Raw genomic sequence first — 15,559 nt, 5'->3', positions numbered from 1 at the left:
TGTCAGGTTTAGACACAAATTCCTTAGCTGATGGTAATAAGGAAAGGACATCAATGAAAGCTCCTTGCCAGATTTTTTCCTTGATGCCCTCTGACAGATGGAAACCGAGAGGGGAGAGCTCACAGACTATCGCTTCCCTCAAGCATGTTTCAGGGAGATTCTGGCTCTGAGCCAATTCAAAAGCAGCAGATTGAATGGGACTAGCCTGACTAACAGACACATTCCCTGAAACAGGGGGCACCCAAACATTAGAAGTGCAGGGAGCTGACTGACTTCTAAACTGACTGGAAAAAGATCTGAATTCCTCTAACATATTGGACATTAGGAGGAACATCCTATCCGGGGCAGAGAACTCACCCTGGACTGCTGCGGCTGATGCATCAGCCTGATGTGAGGAGGATGAATCCATCCTGGTCGTCCTGGCGTGTCCCATCCGCGTTGAGTCTTCCGACCTGACCGATGCGGCCCTGTGACCCCTGGATGAAGAACTCCTCGCTGCTGGCTCTGGACGATTCTGCGTTGTCTTCCGACCTCTTCGTTGTGGAGAATGGGTGTTCGTGTCTTCCGGACGGCTCCGACGGGGCTCCGGTGAATACTTCTTCCGGGGCAACCTCCGACGTTTTACCGGTTCCGCCTCCGGACCGGACGTGACCGATGCTATGACACTGCGCATGTGCGATGAACCCGGCAGACTACTTGCGACATCCGCCAAAATGGAAGCATCTTCATGGGGATCCTCCGCGAACGCTTCTCTGCTCCCTCCGTCTGTGGAGTCTTGCACCGCCGCCTCAGGTAACGCCATGGCAGTAGTGTCTTGCAGTAGTGGTAGCTCCAGGCAGCGGCGTAACCACTCGTCACCTCCCTTGCTGCCAGCCTTTTCAATTATTTGCCGCAATAAACTCATTTGGCTTCCTGAGGTAGACCGACCGGAGGAACGAGGAATGTCAGTCCTGAGGAGATGAGTGACCCGGAGTCCCGCGGCCACAGCTTAAATAGTGCTCCCAGAACCGGCCTGAGCTGGATTTTCTACCAAAAGGCGGGCTGTTTGAGCGGGAAACCTAGCTCCACGCTCAAATCTGCCCAGATACAGCTGACCTAAAAGCGGGAATAACTTAATAATAACTTAATTTTGAGCGGGAGAACCCCACACAAATGAACCAGGTCAAAAGTTCATATCAAACTATTACATGGCTAACATTCTAGTAGCCAGCACATTAAAACCTTAACCCAGTTTAATCCTGGTAATTATTTAAATTTATTAACCCTTTCTCCCATCCCATAAAGAATTGGGGGCTACAGGAACCCCATTCTTTTTATTTGAGTGAAGGGACTGTGCAAAGGCCGGATCAGTGTGACGTCACTCCTGCGCATGCGCGGGAGCCGCTGGTCACAGCACAGGGCTCTGAAGAATCGGCACGGGCGCCTGTTCCTTCAGAGTACATGTGTTGATGATGTCATCGCCACATTATACTGTAAATATCTCCTAATCGGTGCATGTTTATGAGATGTTTACAGTACCTATAGGTAAGTCTTATTATAGGCATACATATAGGTACAAGTCAGAGATGGGGATTAACAACCACTTTAAGGCATCGCCTGTTTATAATTTTAGGTACCATCGTTTGTAGCAATTTCACAGGCCTGTGCAATTTATATTATTGACATATTTGGTATCATTTTACTTGGTGCAACATCATATTTTATTATTTACCAAAATTGGGTACTATATTGTTTTAGTGTGCACTAAAATTCATGTAAGTGTATATTCCCTGAAAATTTGCAATTGATAGACGGCTGTGCAAATTTCGTGCGACATAAAAAAATTACAACAGCCACCATTTCATTCTCCATGGCCTTTGCTTTCAGAGAATATATGTCTTTTTTTTTTTTTGGGGGGGGGGGGGGTTCTAAGTCATTTTTTAGAAAGGGAATGCACATTTTTAACATGTATGTGTAAAATGGTAGAATTCCCCCATTAGCCAAGTGGTTAAAGTTTAACTCTGGGCACAGTAACCTTACCGGGATTAACCACTTGCTGACTGCCGCACGACTATTTACGTCAGCAGTCAGCCCCTCACAGGCAAAGTAACGTAGGGCTACGTCGCTAGCCTGTGAGGGTTTTGGGAGCGAGCGTGCGCCGCTGGAGGCGCGCTCCAGCTCCCGCGCGGCCACGGACCCCCCCGCACGTGTGCCGGCGGACCCGATGTCCACCGGGCACTCGCGATCGTCCGTGACAGCGGGAGAAAGGCAGGCGGCTAGTGTAAACAAAGCCACCTGTCAGTCTCCCTGTGTAAGAATGATGATCAAACGCTTCTACTATGTAGGACCGTTGATCACTGTTCTTACACATCAAGCCACAGCCAATCACAGTTAGAATCACGCCCCTAGGACAAATTTAACCCCTCCCTCTCCAATACAGTTAACTCCTTCACTGCCAGTGTAATTTTTACAGTAACAGTGCATATATATAGCACTGATTACTGTAGTAATGTCACTGGTACCCCCAAAAGTGTCAAAAATGTCAGTCAAGAGTCCGATCTGTCCGCCCCAATGTCGCAGTCCCGCAAAAAAAATATCGCATATCGCCGACATTACGCGCTAAAAAAAAAACAACAAAAATGACAAAAATCTCTCCCTTTGTTAGTAAACGCAATAACTTTTGCACAAACCGATCAAAATACGCTTTTTGCGTTTTTTTTTTACCAAACATATGGTAAAAAAAAAAAATTGGCCTAAAATGTTAAAAAATTTTGATTTTTACATTTGTTTGGGGAATTTCATATAAAAAAATGTGAAAAATATTGTTATTTTTGCAAAATTGACGCTCTTTTTTTGTTTATAGCGCATGATCAAAAAATTGCACAGGTGATCAAATACCACCAAAAGAAATCTCTGTTTGTGGGAAAAAAGGACGCCGAATTTGTTAAGGTACAGCGTCGCACGACCGCGCAATTGTCAGTTAAAATCACGCAGTGCCGAATCGCAAAATAGGCCCTGGTCAGGAAGGGAGTAAAATCTCCTGGGGCTTAAGTGGTTAAAGCAATTAAACATTCTTTTGCCTTAAAAGCGACCCACTCATCATACGGAACATCTTCTATATTTCTTTCATAGCCGGTATTAGTACAGCCACTTCCACGCCACTTATTGTGAATGCACCTGCTACCACAGCGCATGGTTTTGTACTACATTGTATTGTGTTGCTCTACACTGTATTAGTAAAAAAATGTTGTAGGTCAAATTTTTGGTCTGTTGTGGTGTGTTAGGCAGCCTGTTGAAGTGATTGGTCTGCCATAACACCACAGACTTTAACCCGTGTGCGGTAAATGCACCTTGACAGACCGCCCTGGTATCAATGGGCAAGCAAGGTCTTTGTTGTGCTGTTTAGGAATGAATTAAATATTATAAAGTAAAATTGTATTCTACTAAAATAAAAAAGAAGCTTTACTTACCTGCTCTGTGCAAGGGTATTGCACAGAGCTGCCCTGAACATCCCCCGCCGGCGCTCTCCTTCCTGACTCTTTTTGTGTGCTCCCATGGGAAGCTGTTTCCTATGGTGGCACCCGTTCATGTGCTCCCAAGCAGGACCACGTGGGTCCATAGACACACACAGCGTGGCTCAGCCCTGCCCCCACTCCCTCCTCACAGGATTTGACTGACAGCAGCAGGAGTCAATGGCCCCGCTGCTCTTAGCATACTCTGTAAAAAGAGAGGGGAAAGGACCTGCAGACAGGCACAGCGCTGGATCGATGTAGGACTCAGGTATGTATTTAGGGAGGGGGGATGGAGGAACAGCTATTGAGGTCTTTTTTACCTTAAGATTTATGTAAACCTTTACCTTGTAAAACAACTCATTCAGTTTGAAATACAAATGAAAGGCAAAACATTTGTGTGGGAATATACTGTATATAGAAACATTATAAATACTAGGATTGCACTGATACCATTTTTTTACTGATGAGTATGGATACTTATGGTCAAATACTCGCCAGTGCCAGAGTACTGATACATTTGCAGTGTGATTTGAACCCATACAAAATAATGGCTCAAATCACGCCGCAAAGAATAGTATGCAATTTGAAGAGGAATGTGGTGCGATTCCTGTCTGGATCAAATGCGCTTTTCCACGCCGCTCCTGTGTGAACCCAGGCTGAAATCACTATGACAGAGTGGTGTGGAAAACCACATGCGATTTGGACAGGAATCACACTACATGCCTCTTCAAATTGCATGCGATTCTTTGCAGTGTGATTTGAGTCTATTCATTTTGTATGGGCTCAAATCGCAACACAAAGGTATCAGTTTCAGACCATTTTTATGAGTACTTGTGAAAATACTCAGTATCAGCACCAATACCAGTATCAGTGCAACCCTAATACCTTTTCCCCCTTTTTACAACTGATCACATACTTTCTGTTCTCAGCTGCATAAGGAGCTCCAAGAGCCGGGGTAGAAGAAGCAGCAGCACACTGGTCTTCCCAGTAAATGGCTGTGTAGGGGGGGGGGGGTCAGCACAAGGCTTAGCATTGGAACATTGGAGGAGAGGAGGCTGAGTTTGCAGCATAGCTAGAGAACGGAGCATGTAGTGCTATCATGCCTAGTGTGGTCAGTTTTTAATAAGAAAGCAGAGGGACTGGTGGGAACACCAGGGATTTCACTAAAAAAGGAAGCAATACAAGGAGAACAGGATACATGGTACAGTGGGCACATATCAGGAATATGAATTGCTGGGTTTACATATTCTTTAATGCATAGTGTGATAATTATCTCTTCTTATAGGCCATGCTTGGCCTAATAAATTATTTGAAATACCTCAAGGTGTGTCAGTAAGTGCTGGGTGAGCAAGCTGTGTCATCTTCAGGTGTGCAGATAAATCACAAAACAATTCAGCAGCTCTTCTGGGGGTAAAACTGCAGGCAAAAAGGTTGGAGTTTAACCACTTAAGCCCCGGAGGATTTGGCTGCTAAACGACCAGGGGGTATTTTGCGATTCGGCACTGCGTGACTTTAACGGACAATTGCGCGGTCGTGCGACGCTGTACCTAAACGAATTTGGCGTCCTTTTTTTTCCCACAAACAGAGCTTTCTTTTGGCGGTATTTGATCACCTGTGCGATTTTTTGATCACGCGCTATAAACAAAAAAAGAGCGTCTATTTTGCAAAAATAGCAATATTTTTCCCTTTTTTTTATATGAAATTCCCCCCAAAAAAAATGTTAAAATCAAAATTTTTTAACATTTTCGGCCAATTTGTTTTATGCTACCTATGTTTGGTAAAAAAAATCGCAAAAAGCGTATTTTGATTGGTTTGCGCAAAAGTTATTGCGTTTACTGACTAAGGGAAAGATTTTTGTCATTTTTGTTGGTTTTTTTTTTAACGCGGAATGGCGGCGATCTGCGATTTTTTTTGCGGTACTGCGACATTGGGGCGGACAGATCGGACCCTTGACTGACATTTTTGACACTTTTGGGGTTACCAGTGACATTTCTACAGTAATCAGTGCTATATATATGCACTGTTACTGTAAAAATACACTGGTAGTGAAGGGGTTAACTTTATTTGAGAGGGAGGGGCTGTGTGTGTCCCTAGGGGCGTGATTCTAACTGTGATTGGCTGTGGCTTCAGCTGTATGCAGAGTGATCAACGGATCTACATAGTAGATCCATATGATCAGCTCTCATACAGAGGGGAGAATGACAGGCAGCTTGTTTACACAAGCTGCCTGACTTTCTCCCTCTCCCCCCGCCGATCGCAGAGTGGCCGGCGGACATCGGGTCCGCCGGTCACACGCGGGGGGGGGTCCGTGACCACGCGGGAGCGGGAGCGCGCCTCCGGCGGCGCGCGCTCGCTCCCTAGACCCTCACAAGCTAGTGACGTAGCCCTACGTCACTTTGCCTGTGAGGGGCTGACCGCCGACGTAGATCGGCGTGCGGCGGTCGGCAAGTGGTTAAAGTGTTACTAAACCCAGGACCCGGCATTCACTATATCTGCTCTCCCACAGTACACAGGACATGGAAATCCAATTATTTTAGTAAATATAAACTGCTAAATACCTTTTCTCATCAGCAGTATATAGCAGTCTTGTGACTTCAATTAGTGTCTGGTTAAAGCTTGTAGGAGGAGTTTTCATTCTCCTCTGACTGTGCTATGAGGCTGCAGGGCCCCTGACCCTCTGTCTGGACAGTGCTGATTGGTCCTGTGCTGATCACATGCACCCTCCCAAGAAAAAAAAAAAACTCTCTCTAGCAATACACACCAAACTGAGCATGTGCAAAGTGCCCACAGGGCTCTGTCTTATAAGACAGATTGGTGACTCTGGAAAAAGGGGAGGATCAGATAAGACAGGATCAAACAGCCTTTTTTTTTTTTTTACACAATGCAGAGGATTAACCCCTTTGGTTCCACAGTGAGTATAACAAGCATGCTTTACTGCATATACAGACTGATTTTACTGTTGTGGGTCTAGTAACACTTTATAGGAGGCTGTATAGTCAGATGGTAAAGTGTTTGGCCAGCACAGGGAATGCCAGAGGTGATAGAAGGTCTTGCAATGCACCAGAAATTCATAATAGAATAATCTTTTACAATGTTACATCTCCAATTCACAGATCAATTTGGTTACTATAGCTTGTCCAAAAAGTAGCAGAGTTGCTAGGTAACAGTATAAGGAGATCATTAAAAGCTGCAGTAAGAATAACGGGTATCTTTTGTTCTTGGTTCTTACAATTTAAAGTGTAAGTCAAGCCACAAACTTCCCATCCTAGTCAGGAGCACTGGGATCTCAGCACTGTCCAAAGCAGGACTATCTTCGGGTCGGAGGAGCTCCGCCCACTTCTGCATGGACTGGGCTGTCATTTCTAATGCTGCTGCTCCACACAGCTCTTCCTCTCCCCGACCTCCAGTAAGTAAAGGAGTGGCTGTGTAGGGAGAAGAGAGAGAGGACAGAGGACATTTTGCTAGGGCTGCACTGTGATTGGCTGGGAGAGAAAACAGACAGCAGGGAACCACTCTAAGCTATGAGGGATGTAGTCCCCAGGAGACACTTACTGTATCTATCAGGCCAAGGACTGGATGGGATAACAAGTCCCAGGAGGACAGAAGGAGGAAAAGGGAAATGAATCCCGGGCTCAAGGATGTCTCATGTGGGATGTGAGGGGTGACCAGAGACTGGGCTGCTGATTTTGAGAGTTGCCTACCCTGAGTGTTTGCCACTGTGATAGAGAGAGACTGGGGTACAAGATCTGCACAGAGGGCACAGCTGATGGAGAGACCCAGCAAGCTAGAAAAAGGGACGTCATTGGTTCTGTGACAGATTTATTGGGTAATATATAGAAAAAAGTTCGCTTATGCTAAAGAAGTGGACTTTTTCGGCACAGTAATTGACACTAATGTCATAAAAAATATATTGTTTATTGATAATTAGTTAAAAAAGTTTATAAATATATATACGTCAAAAAGATGCAAATAGATATAATACAATCATATTTATTGGGTATTTATCTATATATTGATATGTACTTATGCCCTATACCATGGCATCCATTTAAACCTCCTGTACTCCAACACAGGAATTTGGGCCCCAATGTTCATTGGTACACTGGTCAATTTTTTATTATTTTTTTATTTATTTCAGGTACTTATATAGTACCGTCAATTTCCATCAGCCTTTTTCAACCAGGGTGCTCAAGCACCCTGGGGTGCCTTGAGGTTTCTTTAGGGGTGCCTTGGCAAAATGCCTAAAAATTTCCTAAAAATTATATACAAGCTGGCATGTGGATGAAGGCTGCCTTTTTTACACAAAGTCACAGATTTTCATTGTGCACTATTACGACCTTCTAGGTGCCGGCATCCTAACGATCAATGGCATCATCAGTTGATAAGGAGGATGTCAGTCGCCTACAGAGTATCCTTGTTTGACCCTCCCCTGCCCCTCTCCATCAGTGTTGGGTTCTCATTAGCTGAGTGATGGAGAAGAACTGAGGGAGAAGAGAAACATTGGAACACTAGTCAGTACCGGTTTGCAAAAGTGTATTTGCTTTGAAAGAATAAATCACCTCTAATGTTGGGTCTCCTACTTGGACTTTTGGATGTTGCTGCATTATGTAAAACTATTAGAATAGCTTTTGAATTTTATAATGGGGCACCTCGATAGTGTCTAAAATTTTTAAAGGGTGCCTTGACTGAAAAAAAGTTGAGAAACACTGCCTTACATATTTACTGTACATGCACATTAGTCTCTGTCGTCAAGGAGCTTACAATCTAAGGTCCCTAACTCCCATTCATACATACACATACAAGGGCCAATTTATACAGGAGCCAATTGACCTACCAGCATGTCTTTGGAGTGATTGAAGTGTCTTTGGCCAATGGCAGAGGTTTTTAGACACCTTTTAACTTTCAGTTTCCATCCCTTTAGTTAGGACCTCAGGGTAGAGATACAAAGAAACTTTAAGAGGTCCTTTCATTGTTTGTGGTGTTGTACAACATTGTCATCTGTCATTGCTTATTGCTATTGCCATTCCGTATGTTGCAGGAGTATGTCCCAAAATAAAACCTTTCTTCAGCTTTAGTGTGTCAGAGGGTGTGGCATTGCTAGAAGGGTTATTGTCTAACTAGGCCAATATAACCACTTGCTGCCAGTTAACAGTGGCGGCCGGTTCTTTGGGGGCCCAGGGGCGCCGCCCCCCCATCCATGCGTCCGGCCCCCTAATCTACATGCAGGGGCGCCGGACGCATGGAGTTCAATGGGGCTTTTTTTTTTGGCATCACCTGATTAGAGCCAGAGGCTCTAATAGGGCAATGCAAAGGGTGAACCTGGGGCGCAGAGCAGTGCGTCCCGAGCCCACCCATTGTGTGACAATAGCGAATGAAAATTTTTTGTACTGTTCTGAATGTTAGGGCCTCAAGAAATGAGATAGGCCGTCATTACATCAGGATTGATCAAGTTTCAAATATATACAGGGCATTGCAGTATATTGAAGTGCATTAGTGCACTTTTACTGCAGTATATTGAAGTGCGTTGTTTCATGTTTACTGCAGTATATAAAAATGTATTAGTACACGTTTACTGCAGTATATTGAAGTGCATTAGCTGACCAGCAAGCATGATCAGGGACCATATTTTTCATTCACAGCACACTTGCGACTTGGAAGGATGAAGGACAGGGCTCAGTGCTGCAGCTTGTTTTTCCGCCACGTCTCAATACAGCTGGTGGTGATGATGCGAGATTTGTCAGCTCCACCCCCTCCTTCTCCATGCCCTCCTCTGCTTAATTGTCCTATGAATCACCAGTACCCCCTAAGCGTTCAAGGGGCTATTCAATTAGACAGGCTAAAAGATGCTATGCAGTGCTTTAGCTGGTCTGTCTAGTGGACAGAAGCCACACCGGAGCAGAGATTCTTGCAGCTCTGCAGAGGCAGGCCTAGAGATGGTTCACGCCACGCCAGTTGGAGCCAGGAATGGTGGTGTGCGATAATGGCACTAATCTCCTGTCAACCCTTAGACAGGGAAAGTTGACACATGTGCTCAATTTGGTGGTGCAGCATTTTATAAACAGGTACCCAGGGTTGGAAGATCTGCTAAAGAAGGCCAGAAGAGTCTGTAGCCATCTCAGGCAGTCATGTACAGCCAGGGCTCAGTTGGCTGAAATTCAGTGGGAATTCCACCTGCCCGTAAACCACCTGATTTGTGACATGCCTACCAGATGGAACTCAACTTTGGAAAATGCTGCAGTGGCTGCACATGCAGCAGAGGTCCGTCAACAAGTACCTGTGTGAGAATGGCATAACGACAGGCTCTGGCTGGCTCTGCTCTATTTTCTCCAAGCCAATGGCTGCTGATAAAGAATGCATGCGCTGTATTGTCACCATTTGAGGAGGCGACAAGGATGGTGAGCCATGACAATGCATGCATCAGTGACACAATCCCTGTTGTGTTCCTGCTCAATCAGACTCTGCATGGCATTATGGACAGGGCACTCATGGCAGAGCAGTGGGAGGAAGAGGAGGACTTTCTTTCCTCTCAAGGCATGCTTTATGTAGACACCATTCTTGTAACGCCACAGAACACGAAGAGGAGGAGGGAGAGAAGGATTTTGTCAGTTTTGGAGACATTGAAGTAGAGGAAGAGATACTTCAAACCTTAAGAGATGGTTTTCCGTCCCCAGAACACTTAGGCCTCTTTCACACGGAGCGAACCGTATTTCGATCCGCTCCGGCACTTTTTTTTTCTTTTTTACGGACACGGATGACAATTGTGTCACCCGCTCCGTATGTCCGCATATCATCCCATCCGTTTGCAGATGATATACGGACATAATGTATGTCTATGGGATTGCGGATGTCAGCGGGTGACACCACTGACATCCGATTTTGCTTCCTTTACGTTTTTTAAACGGAAGAAAAAATAGGGTTCTGTTCCGTTCCAAAAAAGGAACAGAACTGAAAGGACGCAAATCGGATGTCAGCAGATGGTCATACGCTGACATCCGCAATCCCATTGACATGCATTATGTCCGTATATCACCCGCAAACGGATGGGGTGATATACGGACATACGGAACGCCCTTGTGAAAGAGGCCTTGGGAGTAGTACGTGGCTGGGAGGAGGCAGTTCCAGATACTGTAATACTCAGTGACCCCAAGGACTCTGCTTCTCATGCCTCCACAAACTTGCGGTGCATGGACTTCCTTATTCTTCGAAGCCTGTGAAAGGACCCGAGAATTTGTGGCATCAAGGAGAAGGATCACCATTGGTTGGCAAACCTCCTTGACCACCGTTACTCATCCCGTCCTCACAGAGGGAACAGAGGATGAAATATCTTAAGGACACCTTAAAGAGGAGTTTATGTATTGCTTTTCCAGACTCTGCAAGGTTACAGTCTCATGGAAAGGCTAGTTTTGAGGCTTCTGTTGGTCAAGAGAGGAGCAGTGGAGAAGGCGGCCGCCTCAGTGATGCTTTTCAGAATTTTGTTAGTCCTCTGCGCCCAGGGCTGTCATCTTCCACATCCCACCATCGGCAGCGTCTGCTTCATATGGTAGGAGATTATCTACAGGTGAAAGCAGACATGGGGCGCTTTCCAGTTGATGATCCACTGGGTTACTGGGTCATGAAAATAGACCACTGGCCAGAATCTGCCCAGTATGAAACTGACCTGCTGGTCTGCCCTGCATCCAGTGTGCTTTCCCAATGGGCATTCGGTGCTGCCGGAGGTTTTGTGGGGGTTGTAAAAGTGCAGATTACCCGCCTGTTTTAACCTTAACGTTAATATTATAAATTGTCTCAGTACATCCATATTACTACTTGTACATCTGCAAAGTGTCTAAACAAGAACATTTTACCCCTGCAATCATACTCTTCTTTTAGATTTACCAATGAAAGTGTTGTTTTTTTTACTTTACTTTTTTATTTGTTTGATCAGTTCTAAAATACCTGTTGATCCTGCCAAAAATCCTGTGAGCTGATAAATTCCTGTGCTCTCTGCCTGTGCTGGCTATCATCAGTTACATTGTTCCTAGGGCTCGTTGACATTCGAGGTTCCCTCTGAAAAGAGATACACATTCAGCCTGCTTTTCAGAGGGCATTTGACAGGTGTCACCTCCTCGTCACTGCCTCCTTTAACCCTGTAATGCCACACAATCCTACCGCAATCACCTACATTACACGCGCTTTAATCACGATCCTATTGAACTCAATGGGCTAGCTTGACAAGAAGGGCTGTTTGTCAAACTCTGAACTCCAAGTTAAAAATGCAGAGGCTGCAAATCATTGTGATGACGGCCTGTGTACAGCCCTTTCAGGCTGTATTGGGAAGAATGGGAGGGGTGGCCAGGGGTGGTAACACCGCGACTCAGCCGTCTTTTTTTGCCGCCTACCAGGTGCCCTTTAATAGAGCTCTTAGTTCGCTCTTAAGACTTTAGAATCACCCCCTTCTATACAATAGGAGAAGGGTGGAGTTTTGTGGTTCTGTTGTCGTTTTAGGCTCCATTCACATATTGGTGGCCCGGATTCCAAATTTATGGCAAATCACCGGATTCCCGTCACTTCCAATGGCACCCCAAATGCGGTGCGATTTTGTCGCGATTGCGGGACACCTTTTGCCCAAAAAAAAGTTCTTGTACTTTTTTTGGGTGACAGGCTTCCCTTGATTCTGTTTGCGCGTTTTTACCGCAATTCAGGATCGCGTGCAGAATCGCGGCAATTCTGCCCCTGATCCGGGACGCCAATATGTGAACGGAGCCTTTCAGAAGGGTGATTGAGCGTTGCCACCCTAGAAATGCAAGTTTGTTACTTCAGAATAAACGGCAAAATAATGAGGGGAAAAAAGGTAAAAAAAAAGAAAACTAATTGAGTCTATTCCTCTAAGAACTGCTGAGTGGCAATTTTAATAAAAATTATTTTAAAGTTTAGGGTTTGCTCAGACAGGCTCTGCCACCCGTCTTACATGCGGGCTCCCTTTGTTATTGTCTATAGACAGTAGATACAGATACAGCAGCTGCACAGACACAGCAGCATGGCAAATTTTGACATGTGGGCAGGAGCAGGTACATAGATCTGTACCCACACTGTCTACATTCAGATCCATGCACCACCCGCTTCTGTCAACGTGTCAAATCTTTACATGCGGCTGTGTCTGTGCAGTTGCATCCTCCTTTTTAGCTCACCTGCACACAGCCTGGGGTGCAACTTGGCACTGCGGCAAATGTATGTGCATTTATACGTGCATGGCGTTAACCACATTCTACTGGCTAGAATATTCGTTTTTTTCTGGCCATTGGAATAAATGTACGTTTACATGCACATATTGTGCTCATAAGCTCCTCTCCATTTGGTGGTGCTTTTTTTTTTTTAATGCCTCCAAACGCTGCTCTTAAAATACAGATCTAAATGTCTGACGTGTTTGCCCACATAGGCTAACATAGAACTGCGTTCAGAGGCTAAAGAAATATGCTGTACACCCGTAAAAGCAGCATTTTTATGCCAATGAGCATGAAGCCAAAAAAGTGTGTAAAAAATGACTTCTTAAAATGTGTTGCACTCGTTGGTTCTCGCAATGAAAATATCGCAGGCTGTTCATGCATTCGGCGCAAGGCTTGTCGCTACATCCACACCTCCAGAAACGTATTGCAAATGCTTTATTGAATGGCCCACTAAGTGTGGGTTCACACATATGTGATGTCAGACATCGCATGTGATTCGCAGCGCACTGCTCTGCAAATCACATGCAATGTCTCTGTGCATTGCGAATTCAGCCATACAGATCGTTTGGCTGAATTCGCATTGCATTCGGACCAAAGTCGCATTCGGACCAAAGTCGCACAGGACCCTTTTTTTGGTCTGCTCCAGAATCAGATCACATGGGTGTTCACACTTATGTGATCCGATTCCTGTATGAACTGACAGTTTGCACTGCGATATGCAAACTGATCGGGGGTTGTTAATTTTGTATTGACACCTCCAGCGATTCACATATGGCAGTGTGAACTGCCTGCGAGTCGAGTGCGATGCGGGAACCCGCAGTAGATTCGCAGAGTTCCCGCATCGCATATGTGTGAACCGGCGCTAATACCTCGTACACAAGATCAAATTATCGGACACATTTTCGTCCGTGTTTTGTTGCATGCGAGTCTCATATGGAAAGTGAAGAGGTTACATTCATACCAAAATTCTCATACGACAGAATTCAACTTCAGAAGTGATGTAATGCAGTGATGTGTGTTGAATTGTTTTGTATGTATTCTTTTGTTTCCAAGCATGCCTAGTCTTGCTCTTATGTTTTTTTTTTGGACGAAAACTGTACTAATTAAATGAAAATCGGACGTTGTGTTGACGTATGATAAAAATTTTATAGCCTGCACATCCAGTTTTTGTCGTACGAAAATTCGTATTCAGCTGTCAAAAGCACCATACTAAAGGCCCGTACACACGTTACGAAAATCGGAAGGGAAATTTTGTCCGACGAACGATCTGCCGATTTTTGGATTGTTAGTATAGTGCTTTCGACAGCCAATTATGAATTTTCGGATGACAAAAACTGGATGTGCAGGCTATAAAATTTTTATCATACGTCAACACAACGTCCAATTTTCGTTTAGGGCTCTTTCACACAGGTGGACCGTTCCATGCATCTCTATGGGGCATCGGATGTCAGCGGAGACATGTCCGCTGACACCCAATCCGATCCGTCAAATCTGGACAGATGGAAACCCTATTTTCCATCCGTCCATCGGATCGGATGGGATCGGATGAGAACGGACCAATGGTCCGTTCCCATCCGATTCCCCCATAGAGATCTATGGGGCTGTGACAGCTGTGTCTCCGCACACAGCGCAGAGAACAGCTGTCATTCTCCTGCTCAGCGGGGGATCGGCGGCTCGATCCCCCGCTGAGAAAAACGGAGTCCGTTTGACGGACACACTGTGTGAAAGGAGCCTTAATTAGTACAGTTTTTGTCTGAAAAAAATCTTAAGAGCAAGACTAGGCATGCTCAGAGAGGAAAGAACACATAGAAAGCAATCCAACACATGACATCACTTCTGAAGTAGAATTCTGTCGTACGGGAAAATTCGTATGAAAATAACCTCTTCACTTTCCATATGAGACTAGCATGCAACAAAAAACGGACGACAGATCGTTCGATAATCTGATTGTGTGTACGGGGCTTTAAGCTGGCCATACACTATACGAAAAATTGTTTAAACTATTTTTTGGAAAACGAACACTCGTGAGAGCAAACGATCGTGCCATCATGTAATGACCGATAAATTGTTCAATGAACATAAATGAATCAGTTTTTTCACATTTACATTTTGGACGAGAAACACATTAACCTTTCAATTTATCGTTCGTTCGGCAGAAAATTTACAAACTTATCCTTTGTTTTTTCGGCTTAAAAACGTCACAATCGATTACCGATTCCTGCCCATTAATTGGCCAAAAAACAAAAGAACTGTCCAAATGACTGAATTTTGGCCGATTTTTCGTATAGTGTATGGCCAACATTACAATCTGAAAATCGGTAGAGCGTTCGTCAGACTAAATTTTACTTCCGATTTTAATATCATGTGTACGGGGGCCTTTAGTTGGATCATTGCTGACGTCAGATTTCTTTGAATTGTTATATTTGTCTCCGCTATCCCTGTCCTTCCTGACAAAGAAATTTCCTCTGCCACTTGTAAATATCAGGGCTGCTTGAAGGACAAGGCTTTGCCAGCCTGTGACAGCTGACAACTATGGCATCATGTCAGGATTTGAATTCACTGACGGCGTGCTTGTCCAGCCATGAGGGTCAAGGTGGGAGGCAGTCTTGTGTCTCCTCCTCCCTCTTCCTTGTGATTCCCAGCCCTGTGACATGTACATTGTCAGAGGCTTCCTTCCCTCCCCTCTGTTAGAGCTGCAGCTGCTGCAGTCATGGCTGCTGATGGGATTGATGAGCGTTCCCCTCTGATCTCTCCCAATACTGGCGCACCCCCCTATGGACAGGACAGCACCCTGCGAGGTAAGGCCAGGCTTTGCCTCCCTCCATCTATCCAGCCTGTGTCCTCCATTCCAAACTCCCAGCCTTG

General features: G+C 45.1%; 1 protein-coding gene across 1 annotated transcript in view; it reads left to right on the top strand.

The window, feature by feature from the left end:
- Positions 1-15,329: 15,329 nt before the first annotated feature.
- The window catches only part of PIP4P2 (phosphatidylinositol-4,5-bisphosphate 4-phosphatase 2), a 106,732-nt gene continuing 106,502 nt past the window's right edge, over positions 15,330-15,559 (top strand). Inside the window, exon 1 of the mRNA XM_082258436.1 lies at positions 15,330-15,492. Within this exon, the coding sequence (XP_082114562.1) occupies positions 15,405-15,492 (88 nt within the window). The 5' untranslated portion in view covers positions 15,330-15,404. The remainder of the gene's footprint in view (positions 15,493-15,559) is intronic.

Source organism: Pelophylax lessonae, assembly GCF_965119305.1.
Source record: "Pelophylax lessonae genome assembly, chromosome: 5".
In the NCBI taxonomy this organism is placed as follows: domain Eukaryota; kingdom Metazoa; phylum Chordata; class Amphibia; order Anura; family Ranidae; genus Pelophylax; species Pelophylax lessonae.
Note: the sequence above shows the minus strand (reverse complement) of the source record. Positions and strands in the feature narration are given on the sequence as shown.